Source organism: Chaetodon trifascialis, chromosome 7 (assembly GCF_039877785.1).
Source record: "Chaetodon trifascialis isolate fChaTrf1 chromosome 7, fChaTrf1.hap1, whole genome shotgun sequence".
NCBI lineage: Eukaryota > Metazoa > Chordata > Actinopteri > Chaetodontiformes > Chaetodontidae > Chaetodon > Chaetodon trifascialis.
The window spans coordinates 30,003,392-30,026,609 of NC_092062.1; the positions used below are offsets into that span (position 1 = coordinate 30,003,392).

A 23,218-nucleotide genomic window follows, 5' to 3' on the forward strand; every position below is an offset into this window, starting at 1 on the left:
GCCCGACACCTGTTAGCCTGTTAGCCTGGGACCAACACACGGACCATCGAGCGTCCGTCACAGACAAACAGGAAGTAGGCGGGACTCACCTCCATGGGCGTGCTCTCCGCAGAGAGCGCCGTGAAACCAACGATGTCACTGAAGTAGATGGTGACCGAGTCAAAGGCCTCAGCCTGAACCGTCTCACCACGCTTCAACTGCTCCGCCACTGAACTGAGGACAGAGACAGAGACAGAGACAGGGAGACGGGGGGGTGGGGGGGAGTGAGGGAGTGAGGGAGACAGGGAGGGGGAGGGGGAGGGGGAGGGGGAGGGGGAGAGACTGTGACTGTGGTAGTATCTGGTACAGCAGCAGTATTACATGCAGTACTGACTGGTAGTATCTGGTACAGCAGCAGTATTACATGCAGTACTGACTGGTAGTATCTGGTACAGCAGCAGTATTACATGCAGTACTGACTGTGGTAGTATCTGGTACAGCAGCAGTATTACATGCAGTACTGACTGGTAGTATCTGGTACAGCAGCAGTATTACATGCAGTACTGACTGTGGTAGTATCTGGTACAGCAGCAGTATTACATGCAGTACTGACTGTGGTAGTATCTGGTACAGCAGCAGTATTACATGCAGTACTGACTGTGGTAGTATCTGGTACAGCAGCAGTATTACATGCAGTACTGACTGTGGTAGTATCTGGTACAGCAGCAGTATTACATGCAGTACTGACTGTGGTAGTATCTGGTACAGCAGCAGTATTACATGCAGTACTGACTGTGGTAGTATCTGGTACAGCAGCAGTATTACATGCAGTACTGACTGTGGTAGTATCTGGTACAGCAGCAGTATTACATGCAGTACTGACTGTGGTAGTATCTGGTACAGCAGCAGTATTACATGCAGTACTGACTGTGGTAGTATCTGGTACAGCAGCAGTATTACATGCAGTACTGACTGTGGTAGTATCTGGTACAGCAGCAGTATTACATGCAGTACTGACTGTGGTAGTATCTGGTACAGCAGCAGTATTACATGCAGTACTGACTGTGGTAGTATCTGGTACAGCAGCAGTATTACATGCAGTACTGACTGTGGTAGTATCTGGTACAGCAGCAGTATTACATGCAGTACTGACTGTGGTAGTATCTGGTACAGCAGGGCTTCGGCCTTGCGTTTCTCCTCATGGTAAGCTTGTGTTCGCTCCTCCACCAGCTCCTCCAGGTTGTTGGCGTACTGCTCCATACGGGACAGAAGGTTGTCCAGGATGTTGGTCCTCGACTCCCTGAAGACACACACACATGTACACGCACGCGCGCGCGCACACACACGCACGCACGCACGCACGCACGCACGCACGCACACGCACACACACACACACACACACGCACGCACGCACACACGCGCACACACACACGCACACACACACGCACGCACGCACGCACGCACACACACACGCACACACACGCACGCACACACACGCACACACACGCACAGTGTCACAGGTTGACCGTCACCTGTGTTTGTCTCTCACTCTGCAGTACAGTTACCATCAGTAGTATTTCAATAGGAACCAATCAGCTCAGAGCCTCAACAGGAAGTCACATCTGACTGACGCCACCCTCTTCCTCACCACCCTTTGTCACCACCTTCTCCATCACCACTCACTTCGTCACCACCCTCTCGTCTCCACTCTCTTCCTCTCCACCCTCTCGTCTCCACCCTCTTCCTCACCACCCTCTCGTCTCCACCCTCTCCCTCACCACCCTCTCCGTCACCACTCACTTGTTCTGCTTGCGCAGCAGCAGGCGGATGTGGTTGAACTCCGGCCGCTCCGTCGGCTCCTCGGCCCAGCAGCGCTGCATCAGCTGACCCAGCTCGGGGCTGTGACTCTGGGGGTCGACGGTGGGCCTGAGGCAGGGCCACTCGCCCAGGACCACCCGGTCCACGATCTCTGCGGAGGGACGAGACGGTCGAGAAGGTTCAGTCTGAAGCTCGCTGTCTTCTGGAGCATCAGAGGTTTTAATGGACGATTCAAGTCTGGAAAGTGTTTCTGGAAAAATCTGCTGAGTCATCGTGCAGCGGGCTGATCATCACTGCTGCCGACAGGTGAGAGAACAACCAGAAATCATCTTCATCTTCGTCTCTTCAGTGCTTCCCTCTCATGTCCTCCTCCTCCTCCTCAGCCGTCGTCAGTCAGGTCAAAAACACGTTCAGCTGCTTGTTTTCTTCTTCTCATGTTTGATTTTTATGTCTGTCTGTGAATCTTTAGGCTTATCGTGTTCATTCGTCTCATTCTTACACACAAAAATATTTTCTACATCTATTTTTTTATTTTCATTTGTTTTGTACAGATCGTCCAAAACCAGAGAAGAAGAGCGCTGACCTGCGAGGACGGTCAGACTTGGTCTGTCCTCTGCACAGACTGCGTCCTACCTTTCGGGCTGAGCGGGTCTCCCTCCAGGTAAAAGGCTCCTCGGCGCAGCGCCACCTCCTGGAGGATGATGCCGAAGCTGTACACGTCTCCTTTCTGAGTTCCCTGAAGAGTAGGAGACTCCATCCTGAGCAGCTCCGGAGCCATCCACAGCCTCTCTGCAGGGGGAGGAGAGGAAGAGGAGGAGGAGGCACTGAATTTAAGGATGAATGTGTACAGACGAACGGACGAATGGCTGAAGCGGCGACTCACGGGCGTAGTAGGCGTGAGCGTCTTTTCCAGAGTCGCTGTCGCACTGAAAGCTGCACAGGCCGTAGTCCGTGATCTTCAGGACGAAGCGGTTGTCCACGACGCAGTTGGAGGACTTGAGTTTACCGTGAGAGAAGATGACGCTGTTGTGGAGGAAGACCATGCCCTGCAGAGAGAGGAAGACGCAGCAGATGAAGCCGAAGCTGAACGATGTTCAAACGGTGAAGACGAAGAAACAGGAAGAGAGAAAGTCACCTTGACGATGTCGTTAATGAGGGAATATTTGAACATCCAGTCCAGAGTGATGCTGTCGTTCTCCAAGATGTCCTGAAGACACAACACAGACCGTTAACCCGCAGACAGACAGACAGACAGACAGACAGACAGACAGACAGACAGACAGACAGACAGGCAGGCAGGCAGGCAGGCAGGCAGGCAGGCAGACAGACAGACAGACAGGCAGGCAGGCAGGCAGGCAGGCAGGCAGGCAGGCAGGCAGGCAGGCAGGCAGGCAGGCAGACAGGCAGACAGACAGACAGACAGACAGGCAGGCAGGCAGGCAGGCAGGCAGACAGACAGACAGACAGACAGACAGACAGACAGGCAGACAGGCAGGCAGGCAGACAGGCAGGCAGACAGAAAGAGAGACAGACAGACAGACAGGCAGGCAGGCAGGCAGACAGACAGACAGACAGACAGACAGACAGACAGACAGACAGACAGGCAGGCAGGCAGGCAGGCAGGCAGACAGACAGACAGACAGACAGACAGACAGACAGACAGGCAGGCAGGCAGGCAGGCAGACAGACAGACAGACAGACAGACAGGCAGGCAGGTGAATACAGGTAGGCGTACCTGCAGACTTCCTCGGGGACAGTACTCTGTGATGATGCAGACGTTTGGATGGTCGATGCACGCTCCAATGAACCTGGTCAGGTGTTCGTTCTGAACGTCTCGCATCTAAACAACCACAGGATATATGAACACACACACACACACACACACACACACACACACACACACACACACACACACACACACACACACACACACACACACACACAGTCACAGCAGGACAGACAGTCTGCAGGTGTCTCTCTGTTCATTACAGCTTCAGTATCAAAGACGTCCTAATGATTCATCTGTTCTTAAAGCTAAAATGTGCCGTTTGTCCTGAAGGTGGCGCTGCAGCGGGAGCTGGATCAACCTGCTGGTGTCCAGTGAAGAAATATTTAAATATTTAATATTCAAAGGCAAACGTGGCTGTAAAGAAGCAGCAGACTCACATGTTTGAGCTCAAACAGCACCTTCCTGTTCAGCTCGATGCGCTTCCTGTTGGTGTACTTGATGGCCACGATGTTTCCCTGGAAGACATCACACGGTTAAAACACACAATGAAGCACACACACTGCGAGCGGTCAGCAGCTGATCCCAGATCTGTGCACGGGAAGCCAGAGGAGAGGCCTCATGAGCCCGTTAGAGACTGAAAGCTGTCAGATATTTGATCACATGGAGCTCAAGCAGCGACACACTCCCACTTCCTGTGCAGACAGGAAGTTAAACGAGACAGAGACAGAGAACAGACAGACAGGAAAGACAGACAGACGGGACACTGACCTTGTAGTATCCAGTCTTTGCAAACACCTGCAGGTTTCCGTCTCCAGTCATGAGGGAGCCGTAGTTCGAGCCTCTCTGGAGACAGACACAGGATCAGTGTGTGTGTGTGTGTGTGTGTGTGTGTGTGTGTGTGTGTGCGTGTGTGCGTGTGTGTGTGTGCTGACCAGGGACAGTGTGATCCTGCTGCCGCTGCGCAGCACCTTGTCCAGGTTGCTCATCTGGATGTCTTCCCAGCAGATCCTCCAGAGCTGAGCCACCAGCTCCTTCTCCAGCTTCATCCTCCTGCAGGAGACGCAGGGAACAAACATGTCCATCAGAGCTGCAGAGACCACTTCTCCTGACTCTGAGTCTCCGGCACGGTCCAGCATCAGAGACGTCGGCTCAGACGATATCAGTTTAATCAGAGCGGACGGCCGCGGCTCTCACCTGTAGATGAAGACAGCGACGGTGAGGGTCATCGTGAGGATGAAGAAGAGCACGATGGAAATCATCTGATGGATGGTGATGGTCTCTGTCAGAGGGACAAAACTCTTTCAGAACGTCTGCGTCCACATTCAAAGACACAATGTTAAGACAGCGTGTGACCGCAGTGGACGCCGTCCGGTCCCGTCCACTGACTTGCGAGACAGACGGGGTTGTCGTTCTTGAAGCCGCAGACGGGGACATCGGGAGGACAGACTCCGCCCAGACAGTGCAGCATGGTTCCAGGGATGGAGGTGAGCTGCTCCTCCGAGCTGTTGTACACCAGAACTATCTGAAGACACACAAAAAGTATCCCAAAATACTACAGTAAAGCACATTTAAAGTACTGCACTTTTTCAGCTTGTTTGAGTATTTCCATTTATTTAATGAAATATTATTACTTTTTGTACTTTTTACTGCACTAAATGTATTTAACACCTTTCAAAGTAAGATTGTACACACAAAATACTGCGTCAGGTTCAATAACGCAGTGTTTTTACACAGTAAAGCAGCGCTTCTTCATTCTCTTTCTCAAAGAGACATTTTCCAGCAGCAGTGAGACGACGTCTGCATGGTGTTACAGAGACATTACAGAGACAGAGGACAGGTCCAACCTGCGCGACACTCCGATTGACAGAATCTATCAGAGAGTGTGAAGGAACTGACGAAGAGCGAGAACAGAAGAAAAAACCTCAGACATACGAGGGCGAAGGTCGGACACGTGGAGAAGTTTTCACTGCCTGCAGGGACGACTTCGACCAATCGGACGGCGGAGCCTCCGTGTAGCCTGAGAGGCGATACCCAGGGGAGGACGTGCTAAAGCGCTGCTGCTTGTCCAGCCTGATTACTGCAAACAGTCATCAGTGAGACGACAGGCTGAAGCTTCTGTGTCGAGGCGCTTTGGTGAATCGATGAATATGAAACCTTCAGAGTCAGAGGACATGTCCCCCTGTCCCCTGTCCAAACTACAGCCTTGATTATTACTCCAAACACCTCCTGTGAATGAGTCATTTGGAAGAATCCCTGCTGGATGACGATAAATAAACCTCTGATTACTCGTCTGAGGTCCGGCTGAGTCCACGGAGACAGACGTCCCCTCTGAATGGACTCAAAGCTGCAGACGGCTCCACGCGCTGATGCAGGCGAAGGATTTTTGGGACATTTAGTTGCACGACTTTCTGAATTTATGCCATCCAATCAGACTTTCAGTCCTCCAAACATAGAGTGGACAGATGTCTGAAGGGACGTCCACGCACACCTGCATCTGTACAGCAGCCAATAGGAGCTCCCTCTCTCTGAGATGGCCTGTGATTGGCTCCCATGGGTCAGACTTTGTGTGTGTGTGTGTGTGTGTGTGTGTGTGTGTGTGTGTGTGTGTGTGTGTGTGTGTGAGAGAGAGAGAGAGAGAGAGGACCTGGAATGTGCTGGTGTTGGTGTCCATCATGTCCCACAGAGCAAAGTCTGTCTCTCTGTCTCCGTTCTCGTCCAGGTGGACCAACCCTGTTACACCTGAGGGACACAAACAAGCACAGAGTTGAGACAGACGGTTCACTGAGCTGACGAGCACCCACGTGTCCTCACACACAGGGACGAGTGCAGAGACAGACAGAGACAGAGGCAGAGACAGGACGCCTTGATTGTAAAGCTGCTGAAGGTTTAATTAATGATTAATGATTATTCAGCCCGTTTTCTGATATCTGACACAAACGTCCAACGACAGGACGTTTAAGAGAGACAATGAAGTCCACGTCCAACCTGTGAAACATCCGTCTCACTGAGACATCAGATTAAAGTTGAGTGTGTTTGTAATCATGTGTGGAGACAGACAGAGACCAGAGACAAGAGGACAACAGACACAGGGGACACAATACTGCAGTACCTTTACTTTGGGGGGGTCAACTGAACCTCTGTGATTTGTGAAAATAGCCATCAGAGGTTAATTACAGCCAACAGCCAGCAGGGCAGAGAGTGTGTGTGTGTGCGTGTGCGTGTGTGTGTGTGTGTGTGTGTGTGTGTGTGTGTGTGTGTGTGTGTGTGTGGGAAACGGGGCCATTAAGATCCAGACGACTCATCTCCATAGCAACAAGGTGATTAAGGATCAGCAGGGAGCAGGCAGTGATTGGTCGGTGAGGTCACGCATGAACACATGAAGAAGACAAAAGAAGAAGAAAACAAGAAAACATCCAGGAAGTTTGTACGAGCGACAAAAACATGAGAACGAGGAAATAAAGAATAAAATGATCCAACAGAAGCACGATGGAATCAGAGGATGACAGGATGAAAGGAAATGAATCCATTAAACCTGCAGACACACACACACACACACACACACACACACACAGCTGAGCGTCTCTGTGACAGGCTGCTGTTACACATGAGTGACTCATCAATGCAGTACAAAAACACAAAGTACACAGAAAAGGAAGGAATACGTGAAGTCCAGAGTGAACACTGAAACACAGGGATGCACAGAAATCAGTTTTCTTAGAAAATATGCTAATTTCTTTGTTCATGACGTGAGTTTCCTCCTGCAGTGCTGCTGTATTAAAAAATGACTCCTTGTTCTCTTTCACTGTACTTTACTGCTCTTTTGTATTTATAGTTTCATGTGTGTTTAGCAGCTTCAGTTCAAGGTTCATCGTATGACAGTAAAACTAAATGTTCACATTCGACAGAGAACATAAAAGAGAGATAAGAGAGTCAGAAACTCACAGATATACAGATAATATATAGATAGAATATATAGATATGATCAACTTCTGCTTTCATAAAGAGGAAAAACAGGAAGTACAACAACAAGAGAGACAGACAGAGAGAGAGACAGACAGACAGACAGACAGACAGACAGACGGACGGACAGACGGACAGACGGACAGACAGACAGACAGACAGACAGACGGACGGACGGACGGACAGACAGACAGACAGACGGAAATGATAATAACTAAATGAACAACAACAAATAAATAAAATGCAAAATGATATTTGAAACGGTGATGTCATGAGGAGGCGGGGTCAGAGTGTCAGATAATGAGGCGGCGAGCGGCGGACGATGACATTTAGAGGCGTGCTCATTGGACGGGGGCGCGCTCCTGAAGCTGAAATGTCAGAGCTCTTATGAAAGTCATAAATATAACTTGACCACACGCACGCACACGCGCACACACACGCACACACACACACACACACACACACACACACACACACACACACACACACACACACACACAGAGCCATGTGATGCTGTGTTCACTGACCTGTGTGAGTTTATGTGTTCCTGGTGATGCACTGCTTTCCAGGAATGAGGGTGTGTTTGTTGTTTTTTCTGTGTGCGTGCGTGTGTGTGTGTGTGTGTGTGTGTGTGTGCGTGCGTGCGTGTGTGTGTGAGAACAAAAGGCAAGTGAAGGTCAGCATTTCCAGCAACAGGAAAGAACAATGGTTCATGTGAATGGTTGACGTCTGTCTGAACACAGATGAGCCGTCATGATGTTCAGCTCGTCCTGGAAACACGACCATCAGCTGTCCTCAAAGATCACACTGGACGCCTCGTCCACAGCCCGTTAGCATCACTGTTCCATGTGCAGGGCTCCGTTATCTAAGCTAGCAGTAATGACAGAACATTAGAAACGTCCGGGTGGACTTTGACAGTGAAGCCTGCTGGGACTCAGGACACGGGCGCTGGTCTCTGGGTGGAGGTCCTGAGCTCGGCTCATCCAACCACCCAAACCTCCTCCACAGGTGGACTTTCCTTGCTCTTCACACTACGTCATGTGACGCACCACGAGTGAGAACAGGCCGTCTGTCGGACCGTCCTGCACGTCGAGGTCCTGACAGGCGTCCAACGAGACGAGCTGAGAGCTGCTTGAGCTCGACTCAAAACCTCAGCCAGCGTTGCGACGTGCCGTCAGCTGATGGCTCCAGCAGAGGCGGCTGTCTGAACCTTTACCGTCACGTCTGTCTTCAAACGGCCGTCCAGCAGACACATGAGCACCGGGACAGGTTTGGTTTGCTGTCATCACTCGTCCTGTTCAGAGAATCCTTCCTGACGTGCTCCCAGTGTAAAGTCCTCATGACTGAAGACACACAGTTCATCAAACCAAAGGACGAATCACAGAGAGGAGACTTTGTCTGAAGTGACTGTGGAGGAGATTCGATTGATTAACTCTGCTGAAGATCACTCCCACTGAGAGGGGCCATGTCCCGGAGGGACAGATGACAGCCTGCAGAGGCTGTGTCACCGCTCCTGAGCTGCTGAATCTGTCCTTTGAGACAGTTTGCATTGACAGATAAAAGCAGCTCTGAGAGACGAGAGCAGAGCTGCAGCTCAACCTCCTGATTTCCACTTTTAATCAGACACGATTCAGCCTCGTGTGAGAGGCGGAGAGACCGGCCGAGCGCCGGAGCTGCGGCGAGGACGCAGAACAATCGCAGCAGCTGCAGGAAGACGAGGCGCTGAGATGAAAATTGGCGTCAGGCTCAATGCAGCAGCGGCGCGATAATGGCTTCTCTAATTGACGTTCATCACGACTCCTTTCATTAGAAAATGTCCAGGTGTGCGCTGGCGGCTTCAGGTGTGCAGCTCAGTCAGGTGGAGGCACATTCTGAAGGCTGATGAAGGATGCAGGAATGATCTGGAAATAAATATCCGGCATTCAGAGGTTTCTCTACACGTTCAATGACGACCGATCAGAAATCAATGTGGCAGCAGAACAACTCAGCTCAGGTCGCAGAGCGTGTTTGTGTTACCCGCCACGCAGCTGGTCTGTTTACCCATAGTGCTTTTCTTTACGTCATTAAAACTGTGTTCTTTCCACTGACTGATGCACCACGTCGGCGAGGTCAGCCAAGACCATGTGACCGGACTGGACTCGAACCTGAACATCATCTCTGAACGTTGGTCCGATCCTGGATCTGACCCCTCAGGTCCCGACGCCCATCATTCGGCGTTTTCACGCTCGTGTTCGGGCTCCGACAGCAGCTGGAGAACGTCCAGGTTCTGATGCAGAAATCAGATCTTTCCCTTATCTTAACCTTAAACCCGCCCACAGTCTGGACACGAACTCTGATTCTGCACTTTGTTCTGACCTCCAGCGGTTTCATTATTCACATGGCTGCGAGGCACAGGTGTGCTCCAGGACACTGTGACATCACTGCTGGGTTTGTTGCAGGTGCAGCAAAGCTGTGATGGATGTGTTCAGAGGAGAATCAGGCTTGAAGCTTTGAACCAGAGAGGACAGCAGGATCCCTGAAGACAGGCTCCAGATCAAACGCCTCCTCCGCCAGCTGCTCCACCGCCGTCACCGCCGTCACCGCCGTCACCGCCGTCACCGCCGTCACCGCCGTCACCGCCGTCACCGGCCTCCATCACACTCGATGACTGAGCATAAACAGGACGCGTAAACACAGAGACTGTGGGGTACAGGTGAAGCTGTGGAGCTGAAAGCTGCAACTGATCAGGAGTCAGTATTCATGTGCGTAGCACCAAGAACAGCACCTCTTCTGCCCGTCATGGCGGCAGCTGTCAGACGTCATCGGGCTTCTTCCTCCTTCGCCTCTGAACGCCGGCAGACACGTGAACGAACGGCGGACACTGTCTTTTCTGTGCCGAGCTGAACCCGATGAACACAACAACAGATCTGTGCGGGACGCCCGGTCCATGAAAGACGGCGAGAAGTGGCCGTCCATTAGTTAATGGACGAGAACCAGCGGCTGTAATCTGATCTGTGCTCGCTCCTATTCATGGTTTCTACAGCCCGCCTCCCCCCTTCTCCTGTGTCCTATTTGTCAAGAATATTATCTCTGATGAAATCTTATTACCCCCCCACCACCTCCCCATCGCTCTCTCATTCTCGCCTTTTCCTTTTCTGTCTCTCACACACACACACACACACACACACACACACACACACACACACACACACACACACACACACACACACACTCCTTCTCCCTCCTTATCTATAATTTTGCCTCCATTACTGTTAAGTATTAATGTGCATGAATGGGGGGGGGTCTGTGCGGGGGCTGCAGGTTCAGCTCAGACGACGGATCTGATTTCCTAAACGTGATCACGTGTTTTGAATTATTAATTTAATTATCATTATTTTATTATCCATCCGTCCGTCTGTCTGTCTGTCCGTCCGCCTGTCTGTCCGCCTGTCCGTCCGTCTGTCCGTCTAAGGAAGTGATGGAACGAGGAGGAGCTGATGAAGAGCTGCAGGCTGCGCACCTTTCGGCCAGGTAAGGAACTCCTGCAGACTGAGGCTGTGTGCAGCATGAAGACAGCTTGAGGACAGAACACCTTCACAGAGACCATCTAAAAGATTCTGCGAGCAGTCTCACACTCACTGTGTGTAAAACTATCCGTCTGTCCATCGCTGACCGTCCTCATCGACACTGATGGCTGCTGGGTCTGTCTCATGAAGGAACTTCCTGTCACAGGTCTGTTTTCAGGAGCCTGCGTTGGTCCTGCGGCTGGAAGCTGTTGCCTAGTAACCAGGATCACCGCATCCAGGCTTTATCCTGCTGCTTTTATAAATAAAGATTCGAGGACGTTGACAAATCTCATTATAACGTCTGTCCTCTCTGATCAGGCAGGTCAGATCAGACCGAACAGGTTCATCACCCAGCAACGGAGCGTGTGTGTGTGTGTGTGTGTGTGCGCGCATGGTGGAGAGCTGAAGGGGCTAATCTACGGCAGCCAGCAGGGGACATAAAGTACAGTATGTGAACGTATGGTGGTCTCAGCTGTCGTCTCCCTCTGCAGGCGTCCAGAGATCAATCAGGCAGAAGACAAAATGTCTTGTGAAGTGTGAGCTCGTCTCAGGAAACAGCTTCCAGAGATCCTGGACGCAGCCAGAGGACGTTCAGCTGAGGACAGATTTAGACGCCCACCTCAGCAGATGGTTTGCATATTACACGAGCTGGACTCACAACCACTGATCCAAAGAGCAGACCTCCTCCGTGTGCGTCGCATCCAGATCTGGAGACACTTTGAAACAGTCTTTTGAAAGTATTTCCTGTGACGTGTGTTCATGAGACGGCGTCAGCGACGGCTGTGACTGCGCCGCCTGCACCGAGCTGGAGAGGCGAAGAAGCATCGAGCAGCGAGTCCGCTTTAACGAGCAGATGCTGGGCAGCTTCCACTGAACACAGAAACAGCTCTGGACCTGCAGAGACCTGGACAGAGGACAGACTCCTTATCTGCAACTCCGGCTCCACAACAGCTTCTCAAATAAGACCAAACCACCGAGTGCAGAGGAGCTTCTGCTTGAATCATTCATCAGAGCCGTCTTCACTCATGTGACCTGAATGAGATTTGTCCTGTGGACGAGTCCACCGTCAGTCCATGTGGCTTCTCCTCAGGTGTGTCAGTGAACATATAACACACAGAAATAAACCTTTAACAGGCCGTTAAATTCAGTTTGAGGGCAGGAAGTGAAAACCGCAAAGACGTCAATACGTCACTGATCTCAGCCAGTAAAAGCTTTTAAAGGAAGTAAACGTGAGCGCGAGGAGGAGCCACGTTTCTTCAACGCCACAAATTTAACTGCTCGTCTAAAGAGGCGTCAGGCTGAATCCACGAAGAACAAAGAGAAGCAGAGTTTTCATTTTTGGACTGTTTTTTACATCTGAATCTGCTCCATGATGAGAGGAGGTACATGAATCCTGCTGCAGGAGAGACGATGCTCTCTGTAATCAGGAGGAACCAATATGTGCATATATTGATATGAGCAATCAGCCGAAGGAGCTGGAAAACATTAGATACTGAAAAAAAGAAAATCCAGTACTGAGGGTGTCGTACACTGCGCAGACAGTGAACGGCTCGACAGGCCGACATTTGCTGTCGTAGCTGAAATTACTGTCATTTAAACACTTTGGGGTTTTGGACTGTTGGTCAGACCTCATCAATGAGCTAAAATTGTCAGATGAGAGTTGAGTTTTCTCTGTTTCCTGACATTTTATAGACTTGACGATCAAAAAGATGTGAAGAGACGCTAACAGACGCTAACAGACATTAAGGGACACTAAGAGAGGCTAAGAGACACTGCGTAAAGACCGTTCAGTGATGGACGTCGACAGCAGAGAAAAGGCAGAGAGAACAGACAGGAGGAGCAGAGGGCAGCAGGGTGGAGGAGAAACAAGGACGGGGAGGAGGCAGGAGGAGGCAGGAGGATCTGGTTTCACACGATTAGATTTCCAGGCTATTTTGGGGGTCTCGCCTCCCCTAACTGAGGCTTCTGACAGGCAGACGAGGAGGGATGGGGTCTCTTTCACTAAGGAGGGGAGATGGATGAGGGGAGACGCTGGCGTGATTGAATGACAGAAACACGATAGAGAGACGAGACGAGAAATGAAGGATGGTGAAAGAGACGGCGGCAGAATCAGCTGCTCACACGGAGGGTGGACAACAACGAGACGCTGGAGGGAAAAGTCTGAAGCTTTGACGAGTTCAATAACACCGACTGTAAATGTCCCCGATCAAACTGTCCACAGACTAAAAATAAACCACGTCCTCACTGGGTGAACAGAGAAGCATCCAGGAACAAACAAAATGTCTCAGACAGACTACGAGAAGGAAAAATACCCTCACGCTTACCGATAATTACATAATGAATATTCATCAGGGTAATTAGCCCACTCTTCATCAGTGACGATGATGAAGTTCATCACACTGCAGCTCTGAGCTGAGCTGTGTTTCTGCATACAGAGCAGGACTGAGATCAGGACGTCACAGACGGACAGTAACGTGGGGACGGACAGGTGGACACACCTGTCACAGGTAATGTTTCACTTTCACCTGAACTGTGAACTTTGTTTCCTGCGGCTGGAAACTTTCCTTCGTCAGAAAATCTAAAAGTTCAAACTTGTTCCTTCATTTTGCTCTTTAACTAGTTCGTCTTTCCAGGATTGAAACTCGTCCGCATTTATTTCAAAATGTTGGATTTCACCTGGTTTTCATCATGTATCTGGTTTATTCTTCTTATGATCTGCGCTCTGTTTCTGCTTTCATCACCTTATTTTTACTGTTATTATAAAAGTGAGTTTTACTCTTCATCTTATTTCACATTCATTCTGTTTTTATGCATCTTTCCTGTTTTTCTTTCATTCTTCTGTTTTTTCTTTGCTGTAAACTTTGCTGAGCTGCATTTCGTCTGCACGCGTGAACTTTCTTCTTCTTTTGTTCTTAAAATACTTTCCAAGCTGCTTTTTTTAACGTTAGCTGGACGAGCACACAAACCAAACGGGGACCCACGCAGAAAAAACATTTCCAGAAATCAAAAATTCCACCTTTAGCTTTAATCAGATGCTAATCACAGACAGAAAGCTTTATTTTCACCCCAAAGAGTCGGTCGATCAACCAGCTGAAACTGATTAAAACCTGTTCCGACTCAAAACTCTGCATTTTCAACATGATTAGTACACATTTCCATAAGTCTACTTTTTCCAGGAAAGTTTGACGAAATAACTCCAAAAATAAATGATCATCGTCTTCACGGTGAATTTAAATCAAGTCAAATCTAAAAGAACGGTGGACATTAGCTTTTCAAACACTTGCTCAGTGTTTATGAACGCCGCAGGAAGCCGTTCGTCACCCAAACTGAAGTGTTTCTCTCCATCCGTCCACAGTTTGAGCTGACGGAGGTTCTTTAACCTGAGGTCAAACACGGCGACGACAGCGGGGACGCCAACGGAGGACAGACGGATGGAAAAACAAAGAGGCGGAGAAGGAGGTTCGAAGGACAGAAAGAGACGAAACGCAGGACAAATAAGCAGCTCCACGTCCAGAGTCTCCGTGAGGAAGAAGCTTGATGAAGAAACAGGAGAAAAACTCGCCAGCTCACTGAAACCACAGCGTTCGACCTCTGTGAGCAGGAGCTCTGACGTGTTCACGTCAGTCAGAGAAAGGTGTCCCTCACTGGCTGCTCGCCATGACGTCACGTCGCTCTTTTGTTGTGGCGGACAGATGGAGGACAGGAAGTGATTTTCTGCACAGGAATCACATCAATTCACGTTTTCTTTTGGACCAAAAAGCCACCAACCGTCACCCAGGACGCGTCCTGTGGCTCACATTGAGTGCCATCAGTTCTCTCACTGTCAGTCACCACTTTCCTCCTCCACACCGATGATCCCCGATGACCTCTGACCCCTGACCCTTCAGAATAAACACCACCTCGACTCTCCGGCTCAGCCGAGCAAACAGCACGACTTAAACAGAGACGTCTGGAGACAGATGTCCACCAGAGACACAGAAACCCTCAGAGAGACCAGCGCTGCTGCTCCTCTCATTGGACAGATCAGGCGACGACGGCTCGTCATTGGCCGAGATGACGAGTGTCGTAGGTGTGCGCAGGTAAACGGGTCCGACCTGAGGACGAGCGAGGAGAGAGAGGATGTGCGTGTGTGTGCGTGTGTGCGTGTGCGTGTGTGTGTGCGTGTGTACATGTGCGTGTGTGTGTGTGTGTGTGTGTGTGTGTGTGCATGTGTGTGTGTGTGCGCGCGTGTGTGTGCGTGTGTCTGTGTGTGTGTGTGTGTGTGTGTGCGTGTGTGTGCACGTGTGTGTGTGTGTGTGTGTGTGTGTGTGCGTGTGTACGTGTGTGTGTGTGTGTGTGCGTGTGTCTGTGTGTGTGTGTGTGTGCGTGTGTGTGTGTGTGTGTGCACGTGTGTGTGTGTGTGCGTGTGTGCGTGTGTCTGTGTGTGTGTGTGTGCATGTGTGTGTGTGTGCGTGTGTGCGCGTGTGTGTGTGTGCGTGTGTACGTGTGCGTGTGTGTGCGTGTGTGCGTGTGTCTGTGTGTGTGCGCGTGTGTGTGTGTGTGTGTGCACGTGTGTGTGTGTGTGTGTGCATGTGCGTGTGTGTGCGCGTGTCTGTGTGTGTGTGTGTCTGTGTGTGTGTGTGTGTGTGTGTGCGTGTGTGTGTGTGTGTGTGAGAGCTCTCTCAGCCGTCAGCTGTGTGGTTTGTGTGTTTTGGAGAGGTTGTGACAGAGGAAGTCGGTGGAGTTTCGTGTCATTCATCAGGCTGGACTCACCTCTGACGCACACAAACCTCCTTCAGACCCACAATAACAACCGTCAGCACTTTCCAACAAGATCAGCGAGACGCCACACGAAGCTGCACGTTCAGGACGAAGAGCTGCCGCGTGTTTTTAGTCTCATTAACTAAATATGATGAAGACTGAACTGAACGGACGTCTTTTTTACTCTCAGCTGCAGTAAACAGCTGGGACAGACACAGTACTCTGTGTATAATCAGATTTCACGGTGTACTGCTGACAGTATATTCCTCTCATATTCTACGCTGACGTCACGCTGCCGCAGACGTATCGGCCCACGCGAGCAGTCGACCGATCGGTTTGGTGGGTCAATGTCGACCTCTGGCCCACGCATCCAAAACCACTACAGCGCGTCTAGTTCTCAGTTCTGATTGGCTGAGCTCTGTTACACGATCCAGAACAAACAAACCTCTGGCAGCATCAGCAGGCCAAATAAGAGCGAGCGCACTGGGTTTCCTGTTCTCAGACGCCACGAGCCTCCCACCTGCATCTTATTAATAGACTCTTGAACGCAGCACAGCATCAGGATGAAGTGGAAACAATCTGCGTGACATCTGCGCCTGCAGAAATGCAAACGAGCTTCAGAGACAGACGGCCGAGCCGATCCCTGCTTTCTGTCGCCGGCGGGCCGAGCGCTGGCGTGTTCCTTCCCTCTCTGCTTCCTCTCCAGCCTCCTGAAGAGAAGCAGAGGGGAAACATCTGCTGGTCCGTCCCGAACCTGGAAGGACCTGATGTGTCTTTCCCAGCTGCAGAGATGTTCGAGGCGTCACGATGGCCACTCAAACGCCGCATCACGTTCACGTCAGCTCGGTTTTTACAGCTCTGCCAGGAGCTAACTCCGTCTGACAACCGCGATAAATCACTTCCTCTCACACACTGATGTTTACAGCTGCTACACCACAAGCCACGGCTTACTGTGTTTAATGTGGGCGACACGAGGTACCTGCTCGCCACCCTGCAGACCAAAGAAGAAGAGGTCTGACGCTCGTCCTGCTAACACAACGCCGTCTGGCGGAAGACGGCGGCTTTCTGTTCCCGTTTTTATCCCTCATGTCTGCAGGAAGCGGCTGCTTCATGTTTTCATCCTGAGCTGAGACTCAAAACGCTGGACGCTGCGTCGGTGTGGCTGTCGCTTCAGGTACAGGTGAAAGGATGAAGCTCAATCCAGGAGGTCCACCGTGGATAAGAGAGAGCCAAGAGTGAGACGGGAGGTTACGACTCCGGAAAGTTAAGAGTTTTACGTCTGTGTTGACCGTCATGTCACCTCCCTCCAAGCTGCATGGAGGAGGAGGAGGAGTGTGAGGAGGTCAAAACATTCCTTATATGAGAAGGGACATAAACGCAGAGGGAGAGACTTCTTCTTGACTGATGAAATGCTTCGTGAAGCGTGAATGAAGCGACTCGTCAGACTCATACCTGGACTTAACGTCTGGGAAAGCTTCAGTTAAACGTCAGTAAAACGTCTGAATGAAACCAACGTGAACCTGAGCTGCCAGCACCTGAACACACCCAGAGGACGTTTAATGCAGCTGAGTCACTGCGAGACATCAGGTCAGCGGACGTTTCACTGATGTGTGCTACGATTTCACTTTCAACATTTCCACACATAAAGGCAACATGGAGGAAACGAGGCCGCACACAGCTGGCTTTATATACAACGTGAGCTTCACGCGTCAGAGAAACGAGCTGATCTGGTAAAAACAGACCCGGTGAATAAAAACAGTGGACTGGAGAAACGAGTCAGCGCTGATGGAACGATGGCGGCTCCACACGAGCTCATCTGGTTTGTGTTTACGGATCAAACACGACGGATGAAGCTGTCATCCAGCTCCTCTTCCTCCTCCACGACGCCAGCGTCTTCTCTGACGGCAGGCGGTTTGGATGGAGGTCAGAGGTCAGAGCTGTAAAGATAACCTGATAACACATGAATGTGCAGACCTCTTTACTGTAACACGACACAGACCTCTGCATGTGAGACGATGAAGATGAAATGTCGCTGCTGCAAAAGAAATCTGTGCAGAGAGGCCAAATATCCACAGAGTGTGTTTCACGGAGGATTCTGTGACTCCACAGCAGCGTTACGCACGAATGACTTCTGCCATCTCCATCGTGGATGATGAAGATACCACGATGAAGATGAGTCTTCAGGCGCTTCCAGCTCAGGACCCACAGGAGCCACTGATCATGACGGCTGGTCCTCGTTTCCAGGAGGCGTGGCCATTAATGAAAACACTCTCAGCCAGTCACGTCGCTCATCTCCTCAGCGTGAATCAGCCGAGCCAATCACAGCGGCCGACGCAGAGCGGCACGATGACAACGCACAGCATGATGGGAGTTTCTGAGCAGCTAATTGGTACAATGATGACAGAAACAGCCAATCAGAAAGTGTTTGGTGGAGCAGTTTCTATGGTCGTGTTCACTTTGCAGCGGCTCGGTGTCGTTAGCGTGTGGCTTAATGAAGGTAAACACCTGTGAGGACAGTCCTCCAATCAGAGGCTGCAGTTAACAAGCTTTCACACAGCAGCTGCAGTGATTCATTAAAGATCAGAGCAGACTCATCTGAAGACGCTGCTGCTTCCTGGTTCTTCACTGAACTTCTTTGTTCACGTTTAGAAGCATCGTTGCTGTGTATATTTCATTTGTTCTAAATGATAAAATCATCTTCAAACTTCATCTTCTCGTCGCTCCAGCAGGTGGACCAACCTGCTGTTGACCCTGATGATCGATGATGCTCCATCAAACTTTAGGTCAGCCGTCATCATTGTGTTTTTTGTGACGCTGCGATCTAAACAAAGACTTTGCAGCCTCCGTCAGTGCACGATGTCTCACGACAGCTAACGCCGCTAACGTGCTCCTCTATGTACGACGGCTTCATGAGCACAAGCTCCAGTCGCCGCCTGAAAAGCAGCAAAAGGCCGAAAGAAGAAGTCAGCTGGTCCTGGCATCGAGAGGTAACGTGTTGAATGTATGGTGGGGGTCTGGAGTCGTGGGCCCTGTCTATCGAACAGAACCGTGAGTCGATCAGGGTTTCCGCTCTGGACTCCGGTCCAGCTGTGGATCGCTCGGGGTTCACACCCTTCGACCCTCTCTGTCTCTAACAGCTGCAGATAAACGGCTTTTTACTTCCTGCCCAGCCGCTATCAGAGCAGAACATACTGCACATTCTTGAAAGGCTGCGTAGAAAACTGGCACTGGCCGAGGGCGCAGCGTCACCGATACGAGCTCTGAGATAAGCTCTGTGAAGAGGGAAATGCAGCACAATGAGAGCAGCAGAGGCCAACAACAAGAGGCGGCTCGGAGGGCCGAGGTCCACATTCACCACACACCTCAGTCACCAGTCACACTGAAGTCAGAGCAGAGCGGGGGCCAATCATCGAAGGCTGTTCCTGACATTCATCTAGACCTGAATGCATTACACAGCCCACAGCCCCGCCCTCTGAATCACCTGTCAGCTGTCAGCAGAAAGATGGGGGGGCAGGACGAGGCCTGGAGCTTTAAAGTCCCTCACAGCAAAGTGAAGCTTCTGTCTGTGAAGACAAACAACACAAACGTCCACTGATGGATTCACCTGAAGCCGATCAACGTCGCGTTCATGGTGCTTTTTGTTCGCAGGTGGAGGAGCCTCCGTCAGACGCTCGGAGGTACGAACAGAGCCTGCAGCAGAGCTCAGGCTGCTTCACACCATGTCCTTCTTCTAAGTATAAAACATGTTTAGACAGTGGACAGCAAAGGGTGCTCGTCAGGAAGACAGAACAACGTATCAGATGACTAAAGACGTGCTTTAAATGCTCGATGAAATATGTATTCCAGATGTTTGAATATGGATGACGTCACTCCCACAGGAGCTGAGCAGGAGGCGCAGGCAGCATCACCTGGTGAACAGGACTCCTCACATATAATAACCTCCACAGCCTCTCGCAGTGAATCTGACCTCCGTGTCAGCAGCCATCTCACTCGAGTGGGTGTCAACCGTCAGGGGGCCGGATTCATTTCAGGCTGAAGTGCTTTTCAGATTTCACATTAAAACTTGAGTGTCTGAAAACCAAATGACACGTCTGACTGAATCAATGACAGATATGTCTGCGGTGAACGAGCCTCCAGCTGCTCACATCTGCAGCTCATCAGTAACATGTACGCACGCAGTTTCACCTGTTAACAGCCCAGAACGTCCACCTTCAATCTGACAAACAGCAAACAACAAACAGAAAGACTGACTTTCTATTTTTACCACAGCGGAACGAAAAGCTGCAGCCTGAAGTTCAGAAATCCAATCTCCCACATGAATTCCCTGCAGCCAGACAAAAAACCTGCATTTATGAACGAATATCAGCTCATATTGAAGGAATAAATGAATTTACTCATGGAGACATTTGTGAATTTATGCCAATGACCTTTTAAAATCGTATTTAAAGTGTCGACGACTGAAGGAACAAAGAGCCGCTGAGTCCAGAGAGGAAACCTGTCGGGTTAGCTGTGAGTGAAGACAAGGCTCCCCCCACCCTGAGCCTGAACACCCCCGGTTCCATCAGTCCACCCCTACTCTGTCATCCCCCACCCTCATCCTAATGTATTATCATTCCTCAGCTGCTCTCCTCCATCCATGACACACACTAAACCCTGAGAAATCTGAATCTTATCTGCATCTCTGTGAGCGAAACAATTAAAAAACATGAGGTTCAACCTTAACTGGTGACTGCTACAGCAGAAGAAGAAGAAGAAGAAGAAGAAGACGCAGAGGAAGGAGGAGAAGAAGAGGAAGAAGAAGAAGAAGGAGGAGGAGGAGGAGAAGAAGAAGAAGTCCCTCTCACAGAACATAAGAAGACATAAAACCACACAGAAATGATGAAGAAGCACCAACCGTGGAAGGTTCGGTTCCACATCCTCTTGGTGACGACTCTGCCCGGAGGCCGGCCGGCGGACAGCGACATGGTCTCGTTCAGAGCGTGAGTGTAGAGCATCAAACCGTCGTAAAACCCTCCGGCTATGATGTTCATCTGGAGGAAGGAAAACAGGATAAAATCCCTTTATTGTTGTTTTTTCTTCCTCTTCCTCTTCAGCCTGGTTATGTTTCTATTATGAGCTTTATGATAACTTCCTGTCTGCTCTCACTGTGGGCATTTTAAATGACACACACCTTCAGGATATTTAGAGTCGCCAATGATGAACCTGCATGTGTTTGTACTGGGGGGGGGGGGGGGGGGGGGGCACTCAGAAGCCGGCAGGTTTGTACCTTGCGGCGAGGGCGGCGGTGTGAAATGACGCTGAAATGAGCTGTTTGTTTGTTTGTTTGTCTGTCTGACCAGTTTGACCACTGGATGGTCTGATCTGATGTGTTTTTGATGAACAGCTGTTAGCTCGCTAGCTGTCACAGCTAAACTGCTAAAGCTGCACAAGTGATTCTTCCAGCTTTAGCAGTAGCATTAGCTCCACTCTCTGCGCCGCCTGACGACTGACTGATTTACGGCAGATTTGTGATCATCACTGCGTTAAACGGCATCTGGATCCTTAAAATGGGTCGAAGTGAACTGGACTCGACAGTCGCAGCAGACTCCAGCCTCAGCTGTGAGTCCAATGAAATGAAACTGTCTTGTACAGCCAAGAATCAGTCAAACCCACATAACTTTACACTCAACCCTCGCCAAAATATCAGGATTTCCAAAATACCGAAATATGAAATGCAGCTCTGTGAATGTCATCATGCAGTGTTTTTAAGCCGATACGCCCACAGAGCATCAGCGCTCAGGGAGCTCCAGCCTGCAGGAAAGACACGAGGACGACCAGGAAATGCTTCTGGTCATCATTATACGTGCCTGAAAAGGTCAAAGGTCACCTGACAGATGGATCATCAGTCATGTGACTGCTGGTCGTGTTGCGTTTATGTCCTGATGCTCCTTGTTTCCTTTGATGTATCCTGTTTGTGTGTGTGTTTGTGTGTGTGTGTGTGTGTGTGTGTGTGTGTGTGTGTGTGTGTCTGTGTGTATTGCTGAGCTGTGTCTGTTAACTACATTAGCGTCCCTCAGCTAGCTGTCTGTCTGTCTGTCTGTCTGTCTGTCTGTCTGTCTGTCTGTCTGTCTGTTGCTGCTGATTAAAGGACAGACAACCTGCCTTCATGACTCACACACATATGGTGCCTGATAAGGGACAAACTGGTGTCCTGTGAGACAGCTGAGCATGTTAGTGCAGGATAATCTGCGTTCAGCAGCTGATTGTGAAGGAACAGTCCAACACATCAGTTTCAGCTCCGAGCATCCAGAACAGACTGATGTCTTAGCTTAGCTTAGCTTAGCTTAGCTTAGCAGAAAGACTGGAAACAGGGGGAAACTGCTAGCCCAACTCTATCGTCAACAACTTCTTTTTTTGTCTTTCAGACCCCATTTACACCTGATGTGATCTGTGTCTGGACACGTTATCTGACTCAGGAAAAACTCATGTTACTGCAGGTGTAAATGGTCACAGTTGGATCATGTGATCGAGCTAACGACCATCTGATGGTCGAACTGGCGTGCGTGAACAACAGAAGGTTAAAGATCAGGCCTCTGATCACTGATTACACGTCTGTCCTGTGCCATGAAAGAGAGAAAAGACGAGTTATTGAACAGAACCGAGTGGAAAATGAATGAAGCACAGCAGGAAATGTGTGTGTGACGGTGTGTGTTCACTCACACAGGAGCTCACACACCAGCACAAACTGACAGCATGTTTTCACAGAGGAAGGAAAAACTGAGGCTACCACATCTGACAAGAGGAGACAGACGATCCACAGAGTTCATTAAGCTTCCTCTGACTGGACAGACCACAGAGCTCTGGGCTGATTTGTCCCCACCTCAAATTACTCAGACGCAGGATTCGCTCTGGAGGACAGAGATCTGATTTCAACGAGGAGGCATCAAAAAACCAGGCGTGAACAGAAAGATCGGATGGTTTGTAACCTCGATGATGTGTCCGGATACAGTTCCCTGAAAGGAGTTCAGCTGTCCTCCGCAGACAGCCATCCATTATTTTATTTCATGTTGCTGAACTCTCAGGACATTTAAGACTCTTTGTCAGCTGAGAGCTTCAGGTCTGACAGCAGCCAACAGTCACTGCAGCAGCACGAGGAGCTACACAAGCTAAACCAGCTCTCAGCGACTTCCTGTCGATGTTTCACAATAAAGGCCTCCAGCGAAGAGACGACTTTCTGCCCCTGAACTGCCTTTTCAACAGCATGGCGGCACAAAACCTTCTGACCTAAACAGACAGACTCCAAACCTCCAAAGAGGAAGACGCTTATTAAGACAGACGGTGGAAAGACGCAGCAGCTCGCCAGAAGCTTCCTCAGGCGTCAACTGGAGCCAGAAGCATGAGAGTCTGCGCACGCAAAGACAGAAATGTTCATGCACACCGTCTTCATCAGACTGGCGGGTTAGCTGCG

The 23,218-nt window shown here is 50.3% G+C and overlaps 1 protein-coding gene across 1 annotated transcript in view; it reads right to left on the reverse strand.

The window, feature by feature from the left end:
* The window catches only part of npr1b (natriuretic peptide receptor 1b), a 55,156-nt gene that overhangs the window by 3,184 nt on the left and 28,754 nt on the right, over positions 1-23,218 (reverse strand). Inside the window, exons 5-18 of the mRNA XM_070967236.1 lie at positions 20,666-20,801; positions 6,171-6,265; positions 4,913-5,048; positions 4,721-4,805; positions 4,459-4,576; positions 4,295-4,369; positions 3,964-4,041; positions 3,533-3,637; positions 2,933-3,004; positions 2,681-2,843; positions 2,431-2,586; positions 1,780-1,948; positions 1,133-1,279; positions 90-213 (exon numbers count right to left, since the gene is read on the reverse strand). Of these exons, the coding sequence (XP_070823337.1) occupies positions 90-213; positions 1,133-1,279; positions 1,780-1,948; positions 2,431-2,586; positions 2,681-2,843; positions 2,933-3,004; positions 3,533-3,637; positions 3,964-4,041; positions 4,295-4,369; positions 4,459-4,576; positions 4,721-4,805; positions 4,913-5,048; positions 6,171-6,265; positions 20,666-20,801 (1,659 nt within the window). The remainder of the gene's footprint in view (positions 1-89; positions 214-1,132; positions 1,280-1,779; positions 1,949-2,430; positions 2,587-2,680; positions 2,844-2,932; positions 3,005-3,532; positions 3,638-3,963; positions 4,042-4,294; positions 4,370-4,458; positions 4,577-4,720; positions 4,806-4,912; positions 5,049-6,170; positions 6,266-20,665; positions 20,802-23,218) is intronic.